General features: G+C 42.7%; 1 protein-coding gene across 50 annotated transcripts in view; it reads right to left on the bottom strand.

Annotated features, from left to right (window-relative positions):
- The window catches only part of PPP6R3 (protein phosphatase 6 regulatory subunit 3), a 153,984-nt gene that overhangs the window by 9,268 nt on the left and 123,123 nt on the right, over positions 1 to 21,593 (bottom strand). For 35 of the 50 annotated variants that reach the window (XM_001173771.7, XM_009423582.4, XM_001173705.7 and 32 more), the window contains 7 exons: positions 18,939 to 19,036; positions 16,242 to 16,296; positions 15,251 to 15,381; positions 9,888 to 10,009; positions 5,612 to 5,765; positions 4,121 to 4,227; positions 2,599 to 2,749 (listed from right to left, as the gene is read on the bottom strand). In XM_001173771.7, coding sequence (XP_001173771.1) covers positions 2,599 to 2,749; positions 4,121 to 4,227; positions 5,612 to 5,765; positions 9,888 to 10,009; positions 15,251 to 15,381; positions 16,242 to 16,296; positions 18,939 to 19,036 — 818 coding nt within the window. The remainder of the gene's footprint in view (positions 1 to 2,598; positions 2,750 to 4,120; positions 4,228 to 5,611; positions 5,766 to 9,887; positions 10,010 to 15,250; positions 15,382 to 16,241; positions 16,297 to 18,938; positions 19,037 to 21,593) is intronic. The other 15 variants (XM_024347289.3, XM_001173755.7, XM_016921404.4 and 12 more) reach the window with 2 other exon arrangements.

Below are 21,593 nucleotides of genomic sequence, written 5' to 3'. Positions count from 1 at the left end.
TAAATTATTTTTAATACACTGTTGGATCCAGTCAGCAAATACCTTACACAGGATTTTTGCATTCAGTAGCCTGTAAGTGGCATGAACTGATCATTTTCTGTAATTATCTTTATCTGGTTTTGGAATTCAAATTTCACTGCCCTCATAAAAAGAGCTGGGCAGGTTTTGTACTTTTTCTATTTTCTCTAACAACTTAAGATAGGAATTAGTAGACTGGTGAGCATGAAATAGCATTTACTTACTACTGTAACTGACAGGTCCCATTTACTCTGGATTTGGTTTGCTCCTTGTTTTCCTCCACAGACAGTTGCTTGTTTGCATCCTTTGTCCATTTAAAAAAATTAGACTATCTCTCATTGATATAAGGTTATTTCTAATATCCGGGCTACTGGTTCTTTACTGGTTGTGGCTTGTCTTTTCATTTTATGTCTTCTGGGATATTAGAAATTAAAGTCAAACTTACCAAGATTTTCCTTTATGGTTTGGCTTTTTATGGTTAAAAAAATGCCTTACATCCAAACTGTAAAGGTACTCTCTTTTGTTGTCTTCTAAAAGCTGTACAGTTCATGCTTTTCATATTTATGTTGAGACAAAATATCTAATTTTATTTTTCTACTATGTGGATAATCACTATTTACTAGTCCACTCTTTCCTCATTGAATTATAATGGCATTCTAACATGTAACAAGTTCATGTAGTGGAGGGGGTCTCTTTGTATAATTCTTTGCCAAAGCCACACCATCTCAGTAGCTTTACTAAGTTTTGTTTTCGCTTTTGTTTGAGACAGGGTCTCATTTTGTCCCCCAGGCTGGAGTGCAGTGGGGGACACAGCTCACTGCAGCCTCGACTTCAGCACCCCCAAGTAGCTGGGACCACAGGCACACACCACCACACTCAGCTAATTTTTGTATTTTTTGCAGAGACAGGATTTTGCCACGCTGCCTAGGCTGGTCTCAAACTCCTGGGCTCAAGCAATCTGTCTGCCTAATCCTCCCAAAGTGCTGGGATTACAGGTGCAAGCCACCACACTCGGCCAGCTTTACTAAGTCTTGATATCGAATATGGTGAAGCCCCTCACTTTTTTCTTTAAAATGTTTTTGGCTATTCCTGGCTCTCTTTGGTCTTATGACTATTACAATCAGTTTCTCAATTTCCATGAAAATCTCTATTGGGATTTTGATGGAAATTTCATTAATTTCATAGACTAACTTGTTCAGAAATGCTAAAAATATCTTCACATTGATAAACATGGCAAATCTTGGTATTTATATTCAGGTCTTCAATATATTCAATGAGATTTTAAACTGTTTTCCCATAAAGGTCATATTCCTAGTTATAGATAAGGTTTTACATTTTTATTAGAAACAGGCACATATGGAATATCTTATATTGATTTATAGGATGCAAGTGATTTTGTATGTCTCCAGTAAACCTGCTAAACTTTTCTATTAATCCTTATCTACAGATTCCATTGGAATTTTTACGTATAAATCATAGCCTATCAACAGCGACTATTTATTTGGAATGCTGCATTTGCTAAGGCCACCAGCACAGTGCTGAAGACAAATAGCAACTGTAGGTCCCACTTTCTGGTTCTTGTCTTTAAAGGGAATACTTCTAATGCCTCACTGTGAAGAATCAAGTCTACTCTAGATTTTCTAGAGATACTTAACAGTTTCACCTATTTACTTTCTATTCCTAGGCTGCAAAGAAAATCATGAACAGCTTTAATTTGTAATCAAATGCTTTTCTCCTTTTGTCTGGGAATTACTCTGAATAATTTTTACCATGTACACACTGGCGTTTACATTGTGTCACTGGAGCACATATCCTTGGTCATGACTTTAAAATACATTGCTACATTTGGTTTGCTAGCTTTTAACTTAAGTTTTGAGAATAATTGCTCATGTATGAAATCAGTCTACAGTCAGTTTTCTTCTTTCACTCCTTGTTTTGTAGTGACCTCGCAATAAGCAGGAAGGCATTCCTTCTTGTAATGGCTGGAATGGTCTCTAAGACTAAAGCTCTAAGCACAGGCTTAGCTTCAGTCCTTAAGTTTTGACAGACATTTTTCCCATTATTCTCTCAGTTTTAGGTTTTTAATATCCATTACAATTCCTTTTTTGAGTTTAGAAGTGAATTTCTAAGGGTCACGTTCTTTTAAAGCTATCATTTTGCTACTGAATTTTCATGACTGCATTATGTCCTGAGATAATCATCTGTATGTTACTGAAAATAAGTAAAGGTTTTTGTAAAACCAGTCAACCTGAAACCGGTTTTCATGGGCCATGCTCTGTAGCCTGTTACACAAGCCAATTTCTATTGTGATTAAAGATTTATCAATTCTCATAGTTCTATCAAACTGCTAGATGTAAAATACAGTCTTCTGAACACATTTATGGGGGAAAAGGCACTTAGGGGCCTAAACTCTCCATCTCTTCATTAAGATTTATTGTGTTTAATGGAGACCACAGAAAGACATCAAGCTAGTATCTGAACATTCATTTGAATCAAATTAAAAATTTTAATGTTTGAGGTTTCTGCCCCACCATCCTCCCAATAACCTGAAGCTACCAGCAGGATCTCACCCCTGGTTACCTTTTGAAGACCGCAGTCTCTGTCTTGGCATCTACAGTGAGGCTGAGCGTTTCCTTCATGCCGCCATTCATCACTGTCTCAGTTACCTTGTCTGTACTTTCTGCATCCTCCTCTCCGTCAGAGCTGGCTTCCATGGCCACACTGCCTGCCGCTGAAAAGAACACAGCTGATGGTCACACACAGCAAGCCCGAAAAGGAACTGGCACCCCACCACTGTACAAACCCATCTACCCAACGTGACATCTACTGCTTGAAGAAAAAAAGAGTGAGACGGCTTCTGCCTGCTGTTGTCTGGGCCACATTCTTGATGGGGAGAGACTTCTTAAAGATGCCCACTAAAGAGGGGTTTCATGGGTTTTCCTTACTAGAGACTAGCAAGTCCCCTACATCCCTCCCAGCTCAGCGTCCACCTCCATACCCAGCTTCTCCCAGCAGACACTTGTGCTCCTAACTGTTCCAGTGTGAGGCAGAGCAGGCAGTTACACACTCTACCCTCTACTCACTTGTTTTCCTCAGTTGGGCTCTATTTGCTTTTCTTTGTTTTAAAAATTACTTTCTTGTGGTGGTGCTGGTGGATCGTTTCTTTGTTCTCTAATGGGAAGCCAACATAGGTGATGAGCCTGGCTGAGGTGAGGCTTCCTGGATTCAAACATCGACATCACCACTTCCTAGCTGTAGACTACTTGGACAAGGAACCTCATCTATAACCTGAGTTTCCTCATCCAGGAAAGGGGATCAGTGAACCCACTTACAGAACCACTGAGGAGTCAAATGCGGGAATCTGTATCAAATGTTCAGGAGGATGATGAAACCGGCATTAGTTATTGGTTTTATTCCTTTCCCTTGCCCCTGGGAAGGAGGGTTCTCACACCTTCTACCAAAACCTCATTTCATTTTCTAAGAACTCACTCCTTAAGCCCACCTCATGATTCGTGCCCTCCACATCCTTTTGGTTCCCATCACACTCCCTTTGCTAGCATCCCCCTCCTCCCAAAGCCCTGTCCATCAAGGTGAAAACAGTTCAGGGCCGTGCAAGGAACACATTTGACTAGGTAGAGTAATAGGAAAACCCACTGGAACTTTAGAGATTCCCAGGACTATTCAATCTGCTTACAATGGCGAAGTGAAAATAACCAGCCCCATAGCTCTAAACAAACCCAGATACACCTACATGATTGAGCAAAGCAAACTCCAAGGGACAACTACACACAGGCTTGGCTGCACACGTCTAATTCCAGTTTTATTCACCCTGGGTACTATGGGCTCAGGCCTTCTTCCCTCTAGACCTCAGTTTCCTAATGTGCACACTGCATGCCTGGTAACTTAGAGCCCTTACTCTTTCCAGAGTCAGCATGCTGTGGTTCTAGAAGGACAGGCACAATTTCTTTCATCAGCTGCCCTGTGGACATCAGACCCACCATCTCACTCCCGGGCTCCACTAGCCCCTGAGCCTGAGAATCAGGTCTGGTTTGACAAAGCAGCCACGTGACCCTGGCGTGTACCCAGGCCTCTCTGCACGCACCTTCTGGCTGCACTGCCAGGGCAGCCGCACTGGGAGTCAGAGGGTCCATGGGTTCAGTGCTGGTTTCCATTTCCACTGGAGAATTACTCCTTAAAGAATCTTTTGTGCTTTCAAAAAAGAGAAAATTCAGATATTAGCAGCAGGGAATGGTCCTCAGTTACCCCAAGATTCACAATAAGCCTTTACAAGTTAAGTTTTTGTTAGCAGACATCTGTGTAAGACTCTTACACATCTGTGTAAGAGTCACTGGGTTACAAACTCCAGTGACACATGGATCTAAGTGCCAGTAGCTGTTTGAAGAAGGAGATGAGTGCGGGCAGGCAAATGTTCTGTTAAGCCAGCAAGGCAGTAAGACAGGGACTTTGTAAAGCATTCTAGACAGGCTCATCATGTCCCAACTTCTCATCCCACCATAGTCACTATGAGGCTCCCAGAGCTTGAACGGCAAAGACGTACATTGTGCAATGGCAACGGTATTTATCAGGTTGACTGGTTTTACAAAAACCTTTACTTATTTTCAGCCACACTGCCTGGGAGAGACTGGCCCTCTTAATGATATTTGTTGTTGGAACTGTGGAAACATAGTAAAAAAACACCAAATGCCTGAGCAGTAAGGGGTGGGGGTGAGGGAGATCATTACACTTCCTCTTTTATCCCTCATTCCCACAAACTCAGAGACGTGCACACAGAGGGTAAAGAGAAGCAAGCTGCTTCAATCACACCCTCAAGTAACCAAAGGCTCTTATCCTCGGGTTATAAACAGACCAAAAAAAGGAGTAGGCGGAAATGTATGTCCTGTACTGAAAAGCGGGGTAGACGAAATAACTCATTATTTTGGAGACATTTTTCACAAATCTCACTTGTACCTCTGAGTAGTAACTTAATGCTATTACTATGGTTACTACAAAGCAACATGGGTTTCAGCCTATTCTTTAGTTTGTCTAAGACACTAACTGTCAGCCCAAAACAGTTTGTCTTCCTATCTTCCGAGTTATCAATGATTGGGAGCCCTTAATTGACAGCACTGGATTAGCTGCAAGTGAACTGTAAGTTCATATTATCTACTGAATTCAAGATCCATTTTGTTTGCCTGCCACACCCCACACAGAGGTGCTGTGCCTGTCAGGATTTCTTGGCTTCACCTCATTCCTGTTCTCCTCAATTCTGTCCTGACAGCTCTGTGAAGCCAGAAAAGCTCGCGGAGATGCATCTTCTGCTGCGTCCTGCTAACTCCCTGGGACCGCATCCTCACAAGCTACTTTGTTCAAGAACTACTCCCATTTCCAATTAATCCAGGAGGAAAGGAAAGGAAGATGGTGATTGTTCTTCTTACAACACAGAGCTGTGTTAGTATGCTGATGTTTAATCTTTTTCAGGGCAGTATATTCAACTTGGAAGTCAGTCAAGGTGAAGAACACACGTTAACAGCAAACACCTGACCATTCCCAGGTCCCCCGTGGAAGGGTGTAGAGACAGCACATGTTCGCTCACCTCAGGGAAGACGTGAACTCTGAAAAAGAAGCCCAGCCCGTCTCTTTAGTTGGCATCGGCTCCTCTGTGCTCCAGACATCAGATCCCACAGAGTCCAATGGAGCACCGTGGGTTGTTTCCATTGGGACATCAAAGTTAGCTGACCAGTTGGGTGCTAAAAAGAGGGGAGAAATTCTATTTGGAAAACACTTCAGTCGTTTCATGTACCACAAGGTATTTATCAAAAACACATTAGCAAAAGAGACTGGAGCTGTGGGAGAAAGACACTCTCACCAATGAGGGCAGGAGCGGACAGGGCACAGCCACCTGGAGGGCACTCTAACAATGATCCCACATTCTCAAACCTCCCATTTCTTTTTATTATTATTATTTTTTTTTTTTGAGATGGAGTCTCGCTCTGTCGCCCAGGCTGGAGTGCAGTGGCACAATCTCCGCTCACTGCAAGCTCCGCCTCCCGGGTTCACGCCATTCTCCTGCCTCAGCCTCCTGAGTAGCTGGGATTACTGGCACCTGCCATCACGCCTGGCTAATTTTTTGTATTTTTAGTAGAGACAGGTTTCACTGTGTTAGCCAGGATGGTCTCAATATCCCGACCTCGTGAACCGCCCGCCTCGGCCTCCCAAAGTGCTGGGATTACAGGCGTGAGCCACCGCGCCTGGCCTCAAACCTCCCATTTCTAACAACTGTTCCAAAAGAAATACTACACAGAGATTCAAAGCTACATGCACAAAGAGGGATTAATGTTAATTTCTTAGTTTTGACAAACGTACCATGGCTATATTCATACTTGGGGAAGCTAAGTGAAGGATATATGGGGACTTACTATCTTGGCAATGTTTCTATAAATCTAAATTATTCAAAAGTAAAAAGGTTATTTTTCTAAAAAAAGAACATGTTGATTATTCAACTCCAATAAACTAGAAATAACCTTAATGCTTCCCAGTCCAGGTCTGACTGCACTTTGCCCATTCTGCGGGCTCCCTGCAGTGCACTGCAGTTAGGCTTCCTAAGTCCTGCAGAACCAGGTCTGGCCTCAGAGGCTGAAGCGGCAGGACTTGCTTGAGCACACTTACGGTCTGTGGGGCTCTTCTTACTATGCTGCCTGCTGGCCAAGTTTGGGTCTAATCTGCAGGTCTCTCCTTAAATGTCACCTCCTCAGACATGTGTCCCTTCTGATGAAGTCAGGTCACTGTGGATCTGCTCTAACTGCACACCATGCTTTTCCTTCACAGAGTGCTGAATCCTCAATTCTTTGCTGGGGACAAGCCGGATGTGGGAACCACTGCATTCCATCAGGGATATTATCATAATTAGGAATCTCTAGGTTGCAGGAAGGAATGCTAGGGAAACTGGTATAAGTTATTTAAGGGCTTAACCCAGACACAAGTGACTAAGATTAAGAAGTACCCGTGTAGAATAGAAATGTTCTGAGTTTAAAGACACACTTGACTGTGACTTTCCCCAAGGTATCTGACTTCATCTGTTTGATTTCATAATGACTATTCACTTAGCAAAGATCACAGGAGGGCCTGCATAGAGTAGGCATTTAATTAGGGTGCGCTCCATGCTTCTTGCCCACCTACCTGTTGTGAGTGTCACAGGGCTCCACTGACACCAAGAAGGAATAAATGCTTGAATGTTTGAAAATCTCACCTGAAACCTCCAAAAAGTCAACTTGACAGTTATTTTTGCCTGCCCACTCTATGCAAAGCTCTGGAATCATTCCATCTGAGTTCTACTCTACAACTAAATTATATTACACACAAATGACTTTTCTGTTATCTCTTTGAGATAGTCTTTCCCAGATGAGCTCCTCAGAGTCCGTGTAACATTTTAAACGATTCTGAATGTCCACAAAACCTCCAACAGAAGCCACAGAGACTGGTGGAATGGCAGAGGCTCTCTGGGGCAACCCTGTAGCCCTGAAGCCCTGAGAGAGAATCTTCCCCAACCCTACCCACTTGTGTCTCCAGAGATCTGAAGATGCAAAAGCTGTCTTTCCCAAGGAACAGAGAAGCAGGAGGCCTGGTTCCCTGCCACACTTAACCCCGGGAGGTAGGTAAACGCGAACCTCATCCAGGGTGCTCGCCTCCTCGCTGCTTATCCCTACACCCAGGCCCACAGTCACAGCAGCAGCGGCACGCAGTCCAGCCAAGTGTGTTTCCCTCCCTGTCACTTAACCATACCCAGCCTGCTGAAAGAACCAAAGATTCCAGAATGTCATTCGGCCTTCGAACAAAAGGAAATCCTGTATACACCACAGCAGGGATGAACTCTGAAGACATTATGCTAAGGGAAACAAGCCAGTCACAAAGACAAATACTGTATGATTCCATTTATATGAGATCCCTAGACTAGTCAACCCCAGAGAAACAGAGAGTAGAATGGAGGCTGCTAGGGACTGGGGAAGTAGAAATGAGGAACTGTTTAATGGGTACAGAGTTTTAGTTTAGGATGAAAAAGTTTTAAAGATCTGTTACACAACAGTGTGAATATACTACTGAACTGTACTTTTTTTTTTTCCCCAGATGGAGTCTCACTCTGTCACCCAGGCTGGAGTGCACAGCATGATCTTGGCTCACTGCAAGCTCCATCTCCCAGGTTCAAGCGATTCTCCTGCTTCAGCCTCCCGAGTAGCTGGGACTATGGGTGTATGCCACCATGCCCAGCTTTTTTTTTTTTTTTTTTCAGTAGAGACAGGGTTTCACCCTGTTGGCCAGGGTGGTCTCGAACTCCTGGCCTCAAGTGATCCGCCTGACTCGGCCTCCAGAAAGTGCTGGGATTACAGGCCTGAGCCACTGCACCCAACCTTGAACTGTACATTAAAAAAACCAACAACAACAACAAACCCTACAGATTCCAGAGCCAACAGATCAGGGCATCTGCCCTGTCTCCTCCTCACACCTCCCTGCTGCCTGGAGCCCATCTTGCAGTTCTCATTATTTCTCATGTGTAACAGTTCAATGTCTTCATGGTTCTCCTGTCTCTACCATGCGTTTTCTCGTCCATTTTTCACTGTTGCCATGAATGTCTTGAAACAGAACCAATAATGATCTTTCAAATCCTCAAGGGCTCCCTACAACCTTCAGAATACAACTCCTGATCTGGCCTCTGGCCTTTGCTCCCGCCACCTCATCCCCGAGCCATGCAAAACAGCACGTTCTGGGCATTTGGATTAGCTGTTTTCTCTCTCGCACGGGCAAATCCCTACGGGTCCTTCAGCCTCATACCCACCTGCCTCTACAAAGAGGCCTAATGGAAGGCTCCCCTCTTCTAGCACCCTGTCCCCATTCCCCTGCACTGCCCATCTGCTTCCCCAGCCGACCCCAAGCCCCTGGAGGCAGAGTCTGTGGCCCGTTCACAGTTACAGGCCTAACACCTGGCATACAGTAGGAACTTGACAAAGGCATGTTGATTGAAACTGAATTACGGACAGAAAAGTCCACTTCCTCCTCCTGAGTGTGGGCTGGAAAAGAGGCAGCAGAAAGATCTCTCTTCTTCTCCCATCCCGTTTCCTTATCTGCAACATGTGGCAGTTTGCTGGATGACTGATCTGGTCCCATCTAGCTCTGAAGTCACCACAAGGTCCACCCTAGCTGGGCTTCAGCCTCTGGGATGAACACAAAAAAGGCCTTGCAGGGCAATCAGAGACTGGCCAGGCTTGGGGCAAGCCTCGCTATCAGCCCATACGGCTCATTCACATGAACGTTTGTTTCCCAAACCTTCAGAAGTTTTTAAAGTATTTTTAAAAGGCCAGCTAACTCAAGTCTTCCTAGCAAGGAGCAGGGCACAAGCAAGCACTCAGCTGGACAAGTTTCAAGGCTGTGAGCTTCTGAAATCAACTACGAAGAACGCACTGAAATGCTTGTTAAGCTAAGGCTGCGTCCCCTGGCTGATTCCACTCACGAAGCCACGCAACACAACCATGTCCTCCTCTTCCCACCAACACAGGGCCTTTTCCTTCTGCAAGAGCACACAGGGTACACAGCCAGAAGACTGACCTAGCAGTGGGCTCTGTCCTCCAGCCAGACCCACACAGCTGACGTTCATTTCCTACCAGGAAGGGGAGGTACCTTATCCACAAATGCATTCTGTGCTCCTTCCCTGAAGCTGTCTCTGAAACTTAAACCTCCAAGAGGAATTCACTTGACAACACGCTTCAACCCAACCTTTCCTTCAGATATCATCTCAGATGCTGTGAACTGCTCCTTTGCCAATTGTTCACAATACCTAATTCCAACACAGGGCAGCTGATCTGAAGAATGAATCCACTTACGTTCACTCAGGTCCACCTCCATTTTATCCTCCGTGTTGGCACCACTGGGTTCAAACAAGTCTTGCTTTGCTCCATCTTCTTCTTCAGAGTCTGTACTTTCCTCACTGTCTGTACTCCCCGAGCTAAGGAAAAACAAGACCCAAGTATTTAACGCTGCTTATCAGCCACCAGCTAAATCCAGAAAATTCTAACAGTCATCCAGCAACAAAAGGTCCTGCGGTGCTTCAGCAGGATCACATCTGTCTGAGCACCACGTGGTCAGGATGCCCGGGAAGACTCAGCTTTGCGTGCGTGCTGCCCAACCTCACACTAAGCCTCCACCACAGGAACACATGGGCTCTGCTTAAAGTGGAGGCCACAATCTAAGAACCACCTTCTCGAAGGGGTGGAGGTGTTCATTTCACTGTGGTGTTCATTTGTACTTTCCTAATGACCAAGGAGGTTGAGCATCTTTTTAAATGCTTATTTGCCATCTTATATCTTGTCTTTTCACACTTTTGTGCTTTTTAAAAACTGAATTGTCTTTTTCTTGAGTAAAGAGATTTCTTAACTCTATACACAAGTCTTTTATCTAATGTGTCATTTGCAAATGTTTTCTCCCAGTGCATGGTTTGTCGTTTCATTCTATTAAAAGTGTCATTTGAAGAGTGAAAATTTTAAATTTTGATGATGTTCGGCTTACTAAAATCATTCTTTTAGGGATGGGCGTGGTGGCTCACGCCTGTAATCCCAGCACTTTGGGAGGCTGAGGCGGGCAGACCACCTGAGGTCAGGAGTTTGAGACCAGCCTGGCCAACATGGCAAAACCCCATCTCTACTAAAAATACAAAAATTAGCTGGGTGTGGTGGCGGGCACCTGTAATTCCAGCTACTCCAGAGGCTGAGGCAGGAGAATCACCTGAACCTGGGAGGCAGAGGCTGCAGTGAGCTGAGATCACGCCACTGCACTCCAGCCTGGACAAGAAGAACAAAACTCCGTCTCCAAAAAAAAAAAAATATTTTTATGTATTGTGTTTTTGGTGATACATCTAAGAAATCTTTGTCTAACTCAAGGTCACAATGATTTTCTAAGTTTTCTTGTAGAAGTTTTATAGTTTAATGTTTCACATTTGGGTCTAAGATCCATTTTGAGTTAATGTATTATATAGTAAGAGGTATGGATCAGTTCACTTTTTTGAATATGGATGCCTGATGGTTCCAGCACCATTTGTTGAAAAGACTATCCTTTCTCCACTGAATTGCCTTTCGCCTCTATCAAAAGTCAGTTGTCCATATATGCGTAGGCCTGTATTTATGGGCTCTCTATTCTGTTCCACTGATCTATGCCCTACCTTCTTGCCCATACCATACTGTTTTAACTATTGAATTTTAAAATAAGGTAGTGTTTGTCCTCCAATTTTGTTGTTCTCTATAAGAGTTGTTTTGGCTATTCTAGATCCTTTTCATTTCCATATGAATTTAAGAAGCAGCTTGTTAATAGCTACAAAAAAGGCTGGAAGGATTTTGTTTGTGTTGAATCTACAGATTCAACCTGGGGAGGAGAGCTGGCAGCTTAGTATTATAATACTGAGTCTTCCTACTTATAAACATTTACCAAGTTGTCTTTATCTCAGCTATGCTTTAGGCTTTTCAGCATACAGGTCTTGGACATGTTTTGTGAGATTTGTCCCTACATATTTAAATTTTTTGTTTTTAAAAAAATAGAGATGGGGTCTCCCTATGTTCCTCGAGCTGGTCTCGAACTCCTGGGCTCAAGAGAGCCTCCTGCCTTGGCCTCCCAAAGTGCTGGGATTGTAGGCATGAGCCACCATGCCCAGTCATATTTAATACAGTTAATAGTGTTGGTGCTACTATGAATAGTATTATTTAGTAGTTTCTCTCTCTCTCTCTCCCTTTTTTAAGAGATTGGGGTCTATATCGCTTAGGCTAGAATGCAGTGACTATTTACAGGTGCAATCATAGCGTGCTGCAGCCTCAAACTCCTGGGTTCAAAGGATCCTCCTGTCTCAGCCTCCCGAGCAGGTGGGACTACTGGCAAGCACCACTATGCTCAGCTTGTTTAGCAATTTCAACCATTTGTTGCAGTATGAAGAGGTACAATTATACTGATCTTGTATCATGCAGCTTTGCTAAAGTCATTTTAATTGTTCTAGTAGATTTTTTGTAGATTCCAGCAAATTTTTTTTTTTTTTTTTTTTTTTTTTTTTTTTTTTTTTTGAGACAAGAGTCTCGCTCTGTCGCCCAGGCGAATCACCTGAGGTCAGGAGTTTGAGACCAGTCTGGCCAACATGGTAAAACGCTGTCTCTACTAAAAATACAAAAATTAGCCAGGTCTGGTGGCAGGCGCCTGTAATCCCAGCTACTTGGGAGGCTGAGGCAGGAGAATCACTTGAACCTGGGAGGTGGAGGTTGCAGCGTGCCAAGATCGCACCACTGCACTCCAGCCTAGGTGACAGAGCAAGACCCCGTCTCAAAAAAACAAAACAAAACAAAACAAAAGCTGGGGGATTTACCAAAAGTCTTTATGTTACTGATTACTAATTTCATTCCATTTTGGTCAGAAAATGACTTGAACCCTTTGAAATCTGAGACTTGCTTTATGGTCTATCTTGGTAAATATTTCACACACTGGAACGTCCATTCTGTGGTTGTTGGGTAGGATTCTTTATAAACGTGCAAGGAGGGCAAGTTAGTTGATGGTGTTGTTCAAGTGCTCCACAGCCTTACTGATTTGTACCTCCCATTTCATCAGTTCTGAGAGAGGGGTGTTAAAATATCTGGCCATCATTGGGGACTGCTCTACTTCTCTCTACAGCTCTACCAGTTTTTCCTCTGTGTATCCTGAAGCTCCGTTATTAGGTTGTGTAAACATTTAAAGTTGCTATGTCCTCTTAATGAATTGACCCCTTTATCATTATATCACTTTCTTTATCCCTTTCCTTTGAAATCTACTTTGAGATTAATACAGACCTTCTGGCTTTTTCTTAGTGTTAACATATCTTGTTCTTTTTTGTGTTTTCATATATACTTGTTTCTTTGTATTTAAATCATTTCCCATAGGCAGCATTAATTAGGCCTCATTTTTTATCCAAACTGACCATCTTTGTTTTTTGTTTTTTTATCTTGGCTCCCTGTAGCCTCGACTTCCCAGCAATCCTCCTGCTTCACCTCACAGCAGGCACACGCCACCATGCCCAGCTAATTTTTGTATTTTTTGTAGAGACAGGGTTTTGCCATGTTGCCTAGGCTGGTCTCAAACTCCTGGGCTCAAGCAACCCATCTGCCTTGGCCAACCAAAGTGCTGGGATTCTAGGTGTGAACCACTGTGCCCAGCCAATCTCTGTCTTTTAAATGAGGGTGTCTGCATCGTTTGTTTCACATGGTTATTTAGGACTAACTCTATCATTCTGCTGCTCAGTAGTTTTGTTTGTCCAGGCTGCCCTTTGTTCTTTTTCTGCTTTCTTTTGTATTTTATGATTTGATTTTATTTCCTTTGTTGGCTTATTAACAATAACTTTTCGTTTTGTTATTTTAGTGACTATTTTAGGGTTTACAGTATGCACCTTTAACACCACAATCTATCTTCAAGTGACATTATAGGCCTCAAACCAGAAACAACCAAAACATCCATGAATAGGAAAATGAATAAACACACTGTAGTGTATCCTCTTAATGGAATGCTACCCAGCCCCTGCCCAACCCCACAAAAATAGAAATGGACTACTAATACATTAGACAACATGGACAGCTCTCACATTAATTATGCTGAGTGAAAGAAGCTAGACAAAAAAAGTATAATGTATTGATTTCATTTATATAAAACTCTAGAAAATGCAAACTAATAGAACAAAAAACAGATGGTTGTGGGGGACGAGACAGGAAAGAGGAAGGTATTACAAAAGATCATGAGAAGACTTTTTGGGGCGATGGTTAAGTTCATGATGTTGATTGGGATAATGGTTTCACGGATGTATATACATGTTGAAATTTCCACACTGTGCAACTGAAATAAATGCAGTTTACGTCAAGTATGCCTCAATAGAGTTGTTAAATAATAAAAGCTGCCTTCTGTCATCAGTGTTCCCTCTGGGTATCAGGTGTCATCTCCCCCAGGACACAGTCTTCCCTGACACACTAAATTCTCTGTGCCTTCCACACGTGGTGCTCTGTGCAGATATACTGTATTACTGTCCTCACACATATTAGTCATGCTGTGGGCAAGCATCATTTAGTGAATCCATTCAACATAAGAAACAAAATCTCAGTAAATGATGGCAAACAAGTCTGAGTGTGACTTTATCCAAACAAACAAACAAAAATGCCATGAAGGTATTTTTCTTTTGCTGTCTGGCTCTGGAGCTATAGCAGCTATCTTGTGATCATAGGAGATAACTCAACATGCAGAAGACGAGAGCAGGAATAAATAAAAGATGCCCGGTCTAACAGCCTTATTCAACTCCCTTATCAACTCTGGACTGTAGGGACAAACACAGCTTTACTTGCTCAAGCCACCGCTGAGTCTGCTATAACCTGTGGCAACAAGCATTCCTACAAGAGGCAACATAACTGGCAGCGAGAGGTGATGCTGAGGGACTCCCCGGCAAGAGGACTGGACGGCTGGAAGAAGGGATGAGACAGTTTTACTTTTCATTGCATACTCTTTGATTCCCTTTGAATTCTAGGCCATGTGAAAACATTACTTATTATAAGTAAATGAATAAAATGAGTAACAATAAATGAAATAAAAATGAAAGTTCAGCTGCTGTTCAAATATTCCTCTCTTAAGCTGCTGATCAAATATTCCTCTCTCTTAAATATGAAGATTCTGACAATGAATGCTCATATAACAAGATTTGTCTGTGTACAGAAGCATCATTTATTTAGGTTCCTGTGATACGGATGATTTAAAAAAAAAAAGGACTGGATTGACCCAGATATATTAATTGACATGGCCCTATCTTCCCCAAATAGATTAACTTTTAAATACAATTTCCCCTTCCTTTGGGAAGTTTTCCATCTTTTACAAGAAACAACACATAACTGCTGTTGTAATTACTGATGACGGAACATTTATTTAGTAAAAGGCACTATGTGACTACGCTTGTCTGCAACATTTCCCCTTTGGAAGACGCTGGGCCCCAACACCTCACGAACTGTGTCTAAACACCTGCAGCATTTCCCAGCAGATCACTGTCACAGTGGAAGCACCAACTCCCGCCAACAAGGGCATTTCTGGCCATGACAAAGAAAACACTGGTTTCTGGGTTAACATGTATGTTTGGTGATGACACAATGTATGTCTCATGATAATCATTTTCTTTACAGGTTCGCTATAATTACAACTATAACCAACTATCTTTCACCTGGATCGTCTTTGGGATTCTGGTGTGAATGCGATGTGCTTTTCCTCCCATATATCTTCCTCATCAGAGCCACCATCATCAAACTGTTGTATTCTTTCCTTACAACATGCTTCAAACAAGGCAATATTTCCCTAAATAAAAATGAGAGGAAAAAAACAACACAATAAATTTAAAGTCAAGTTATCTTCTCTTAAGCATTACCAATGTAAATTGCATTTTTTCACTGCTTTACAATATGGTGCCTATCACATACACCAAAATAAAATATAAACACCTAACATTAGTTTCTGTGTCCGTAACAAGAATTCCCCTAAAAAAGACTGGGTTTCCCTAAAAAGACTAGCAAAAAGAAGCATAGACCATATCCTCTTTCATCTCATCAAAGCATCATTGTAATCCCAGGAGCCTCCCCTGTCCTGGAGATGCGGTCCCAGGTCTGTCCTAGCAAGGAAAAGCAACCGTACTTATTTGCTTTTACTAGTCCAGCTGAGCAGTGATAACCTTCAATGGCTCAAATCAGCAGTTCCTACCTTACTCCATCAGCAAATAAGCCAGTGGTCTCTCATGCTAGTCAACATAAAATCAATAAACTGTCTCCATTCAGGTGACATGACTGTCTCGGTGTTTCCACAGAAATGCCTAGTAATGAGGGGCTTGCCCTGACCCAGTCCACATTTCTCTCCTGGCAATACAAAGGAGTCAAAGGCAGTGGGTTGGTGTCAAACTGCAGCCTTCTCTTTGAAGTCAAGTGTCTACGCTGCAATCACAAGTGACCCTGGTCTTATTAGCTCCACCAAGTCATAAACCAGGGCTGCAAAAATCACACGCCCACGGGTGCCAGGTAGGCCATGGGACAGAGTGAAGTATGTAACACCAATTTAGGATTAGGGCTCTAGAGCACAGGGGTCCCAGCATGTGGCATCCACACAGGGACTCACCCAATTTTTAACCTCTCATGTGCCACACTGCTCACAACAGAGTTTATACTTACACTTTCATTTGTATTGAGAGTAAAGTTGATGTCTGATACTCGATCAAAAGAAACACTGTAAAAAAACAAAATAAAAGTGTAGGAAGCATTAATTACTATCAGCTCACAGAAACCGTATTTATGAAAGTTTCCAAATTTAAGATATTTACACTATCATCAAAATCTCTATAAATAAAAAACAAACAGAAACAACCTTCTTATATTAAATGATGCCAGCTCCCTTGGTATTAATGAATTTATGCAGGATAGGAGGGCTGCAATAGAAGCCTTCTGAGACATAAAGCCTTTGGGACACCCTTGAATCCTTCCTATAAAAGATTTTTAACATCTACGATAACAACCATAGTTCCATGGGCCATACTAATATAACCAAGAAAAAGGTTATTTGCAAAGAACCAAGTCAAAACATGAAGTATACAAAAGCTGTCAGACACTTGAGTTTTCTCCAGGGATAGTCAAACTCATACACAAAATACATAGACACCCATGAAATCTTATGCTGTTAACAAGATATCATCTAGAAAAGCAAGGAGGGAGTAAAAGAATTCATTGCTTATTAAACATAAGTTTGAAGAGGAGGGGCTATCTTATGATTCTTAAAAGGTTTGTTTTACTCAATCACTAGTCCAAGCATGCAATACAGACTGTAAAGAGATTACAGATCCTAAATAGGAAGATGAAGCAAGAGTCCAGGCACGTGAATGTCGAGACACCGAACAGGGACCTGCAGGGTCTGGTGTGAGGTGGTGGATCCTAGCCTGAGTAGAATGCTCCTGGGGTATGGACAGAATATCTTGTGTTCTTGCTCTTTTTGGGTTAAAATCAGCCAATTCTCAAGGCACATAACAGCCTTCAACTCCTGCTGTTTACAGCGGCACCTCCATTCCACTGTGCCCATACGGCATGTTTATAGCACAATTAAGAGCGTGCTGTAAAAATATTTTAGCTTCTCACATACTGCAAACTGCAATTTGTGACAAACAACAGGCTCCACTGGCTGTGGTTCAACAAATTATTGAGGATTTACTGCTTCCAAAGACCACAGCAGATACTGGGTGTCTGTGGCATAACCGTGTCTCCTGTGAGAATCATCATCCAATATTCAAATACCAGCTGCCTTCATTTTTTTTCTTAAACTCTGTGTCAATGAGCTATAATATCTACCTCAAAATATTTTGTTTATAAATCTCTTCTATCCCAATGTCAGATGCTAGACCACCTGTTTTCATTTCTATTAACTGCCTACACATTTTCTACTCGTTAATTCTGTACAGTATCAATAATTCTCATTTCTCTGCTTCTTACCCTGACTGCAAAATGAGTGGTTAGTGTGTCTGGCTCTTGCAAAAAACCCAAATCTACCTTCTGATGAGTCACCTAGAGATGAGAATACATGTAGGGCAGAGCTTTTCCTGCCAACCTGGTCATCTGCTGGAACGTGATGCCCCAGTCAACAACACAGGGATTAATAATTTTATTATTATTATTATTATTGTTATTGTTATTATTGAGACAGGGTCTCCCTGTGTTGCCCAGGGTGGAGTGCAGTGGTGCAATCCTGGCTCACTGCAACCTCTGCCTCCCAAGTTCAAGTGATTCTCCCACCTCAGCCTCCTCAGAAGCTCGGACTACAGGCACACACCACCCAGCCTGGCTATTGTTTTTGTATTTTTAGTAGAGACAGGGTTTTGCCACGTTGGCCGGGCTGGTCTCGAACCCCTAACCTCAAGTGATCCGCCCGGCTCGGCCTCCCAAAGTGCTGGGATTATAGGTGTGAGCCACTGTGCCAGGCCAGGATTAAGGACTTTATAGATAATACTATTTAACGTTAAGAGCTAGAATTAAGAACAGTGACTTGAATTCCTAAAAGTGTAATCTAATAAAAATAGGCTTCTGTGAAAGAGGTCAAACCCTATAGGTGAATGCTTCTTTCCTTGCAGTGATTTTTTTTTTTTTTTTTTTAAAGACCGAGTCTCGGCCAGGCGCAGTGGCTCACGCCTGTAATCCCAGCACTATGGGAAGCCGAGGCAGGTGGATCACGAGGTCAGGAGATCGAGACCATGGTGAAATCCCGTCTCTACTAAAAATACAACAAATTAGCCAGGTGTGGTGGCGGGTACCTGTAGTCCCAGCTACTAAGGAGGCTGAGGCAGGAGAATGGCGTGAACCCAGGAGGTGGAGCTTGCAGTGAGCCAAGATCGCACCACTGCACTCCAGCCGGGGCAACAGAATGAGACTCTGTCTCCAAAAAAAAAGGGACCACGTCATGCTCTGTCACTGAGGCAGGAGTACAATAGCACATCTCAGCTCACTACAACCTCCGCCTCCTGAGTAGCTGGGATTACAGGTGCCCGCCACCACAACTGGCTAATTTTTTATATTTTTGGTAGAGACGGGGTTTCACCATGTTGGCCAGGCTGGTCTCGAACTCCTGACCTCAAGTGATCCGCCTGCCTCAGCCCCCCAAAGTGCTGGGATTACAGGCATGAGCCACCGCACCCGGCCACTGCAGTGTTATTTTAAGTCCTAATTATCCAGTCCCAGGGCCAATCTGCTGGAACTAGAGGAACACCGTGGAAAGAGCAGGTTCCTCCCACTCACGAATGCTCAAGACTAAGAATCCCGCAGAATCACACATACATCTACCAAGAGCAAGGGTGTGCAAGAGCAACAGCGGAAACAGAAAAACATACTCACTTGCCAATGTCATCTTGATCTGCAAACTTCTCATCGTTGAAGCCAAACTGGTCAATAAAATTGGACGTCATTTGTTGCATCTGATAATCAGAAAAGGCCTGGCAACCCCAGGACCAGTGACAGTGATATAATGATTCTAATGATATTCTACATACTATTTGCCCATTTGTGTTCCAGAAATCATCTTATTTACATAGCCATAGGGCTATAAAAGTTGGTGTGTTTTTCTAAAAGAAAAATCAAATAATTTCAGACACAATTTGCCAAAAAAGGAAACGTTTGAAATTTGGTCTACAAATCATTCTAATGCACATGTCACTGTAAGAAACACTATGTGACCACTCTGTCCTCTATTGTGAATTATCTTTAGAGAGAGGTTTGGATTAAGCCTAGTTTAAAGTGATCACATGACATGGAACAGTCTGAAATTATAAGGTGTATCAGTCACCTCTGGACACAACCAACTTTATCCTAAGATCCAACAAGTGGTGACCACCCCCTCCCTCCTTGCCACCTCCTCCACCCCCAATCTACTACAGCAAAATCACACCAGAGGAAAACCGACTGATGAACACAAGCATAATCCCAGAAACAAAATGTTCAGGGACATTTCATTTCTTTTTTAAAAAAAATTAAGTCTTAGAGGCTGGGAAGAATATAAAACGAAAATAATTTCTACCCTACCTACCTTATGAAGAGAGTAAACGTTTGACTATTTATCCAAAATCACTCTGAAAAGTCTCTAACACTAGAAGACCCACAGAGGAGCCAGTTCTGTTTCCTTAATACCAAATCTAGAGAGTACCAGACTTGTTCGGGTTTTTAGTTGAAAATGGGGGGCGGTGGGGGTGTTATAATGGACCCCAGGAAAATGTTGATATTCTAATTTAAAACAAGCAGGCCCAAAGAAGCAAGTGAAATCAACAAGTATGTTCTTATGTATTAATCAGGAGTAAAGAACATATGAAGACAAACTAGTGCCACCTCCTCATTCTAACCCAAACAATAAATACAGTGACCAGAGCTGCATACAGATGAGACTGCCGTTTTCTGTGGGTGGGCCCATGAGGGGCAGGGAGGCGGCTGTTGGCTCAACTGAAGGCATCACTCCCACTGGCATTTGCTGGGAAGGAGGCATCTGTAACTGTATTAAACCACCTTCTCCTTGGTTCCACATATGGGCAGAGCCTCCAGATTCCACCTTGCAGATGTACAGTGCAGAAATGCCTCTACCATTAATTCCTGATTACTCATTCTGGTGGCAGGGAATTATGGCATGGATAATTATTGCAGATAATTTAAAAATAAACCTTATATTAGGCTTTGGAAGGTATCTATACTGCTTAGGTCTGAAGAAAAGCTCTATATGTCTAGTTTGACTAGACAGAGAGAACCCAAAACCTCCCTTGTCGCTCATGCAAGACAACAGCACACCCACTGCCCCTCTGCTCACTCCCACTTTTGTGCTGCCCCCTTTCTTGCCCCCAGAGGTGATATTAGATGAGCACATGGGGGCAGGGAGCAGGGGGCAGCAAGCGACTGGCTGTGGAATGGCCACTTGGTAAGGCATGGAGTGTAAACCAAGGCTGAGCATGGAGGTCTGGCTGAAAGCAGAAGGGTAGGGACAAGTCCTGGGCTGCTGAGCTGAGTTCTGGACCTATGAATGGACAATGACAGCCAGCATTAATATTAATTACATCAAAAAGAAATCAGTTCTTCTGAACTGCAGCTTTATCTTTTATGAGGCAAAACAGATGCTCAGTACCTCAAAGATCTGGTAAAGAACCATGAAGTGATTCTGTTGAGTAAGCAGCATGAACCATGCTCTGAGTTTATCTACAGATCAGAAATGTGGTCACGTGAGGGAAAAGTTCCCTCCCAATTGTTTTATTTTTCCCCTCGAAAAAAAAAATTTTTTTAAGAGACAGGGTCTTGCCATGTTGCCCAGGCTGGACTCAAACTCCTAGACTCCTACCTCCTAGTAATCCTCCTACCTCAGCCTCCAGAGCAGCCAGACTACAGGTGCATGCCATCGCAGCCAGCTCTCTCAAAATTGTTATACCTCTAGTGATCCTAATGTGATTCTCCTGGGTGTAAAGGGGAAGAAATATTCCCCAAAATGTTGTTATATTTTAAATGCTTCAAAAATAGAATGCAAATACTAAATACGAATGTATACATACATACATGTACATACAGAATACATATACATATATTTATCTATTCATCCATCTGGAGAGATACATAGCAACTGACACAGACACTAGTAACTTCCATGCAATAATGCACAGAAAAAAGGAAAATGATGAGATGTAATCCTCATTAGTTCTAAGTCAATTACAGCTTCTAGCAAAGAACTTCACATTTCAAATCTCATTTTTACTAATAAAGCTACCAAAACTTACAAATATATGTAAGTGAAGACTGTTATTGTATCCTATTTAAAGGTATATAAAAAGTGCTTTGAACTCTGAGAAACCTATATCTGGAAAGCACAATATAACTGTATAATTATTTTTAAAAAGCACACTTTCCTAGTACTGTCATCCTGGCCAAAGTCAGAAACTGTTCAAGTCACTGAGAAGTGACCCAACCACTTTAAGCAAATCTCTTAACAGTAATGCCACCCAGGCAACAGAAACTACTGGTCAACTA

This window comes from Pan troglodytes, chromosome 9 (assembly GCF_028858775.2).
Source record: "Pan troglodytes isolate AG18354 chromosome 9, NHGRI_mPanTro3-v2.0_pri, whole genome shotgun sequence".
Taxonomy (NCBI): Eukaryota; Metazoa; Chordata; class Mammalia; order Primates; family Hominidae; genus Pan; species Pan troglodytes.
This window is presented reverse-complemented; position numbering and strand designations above follow the sequence as displayed.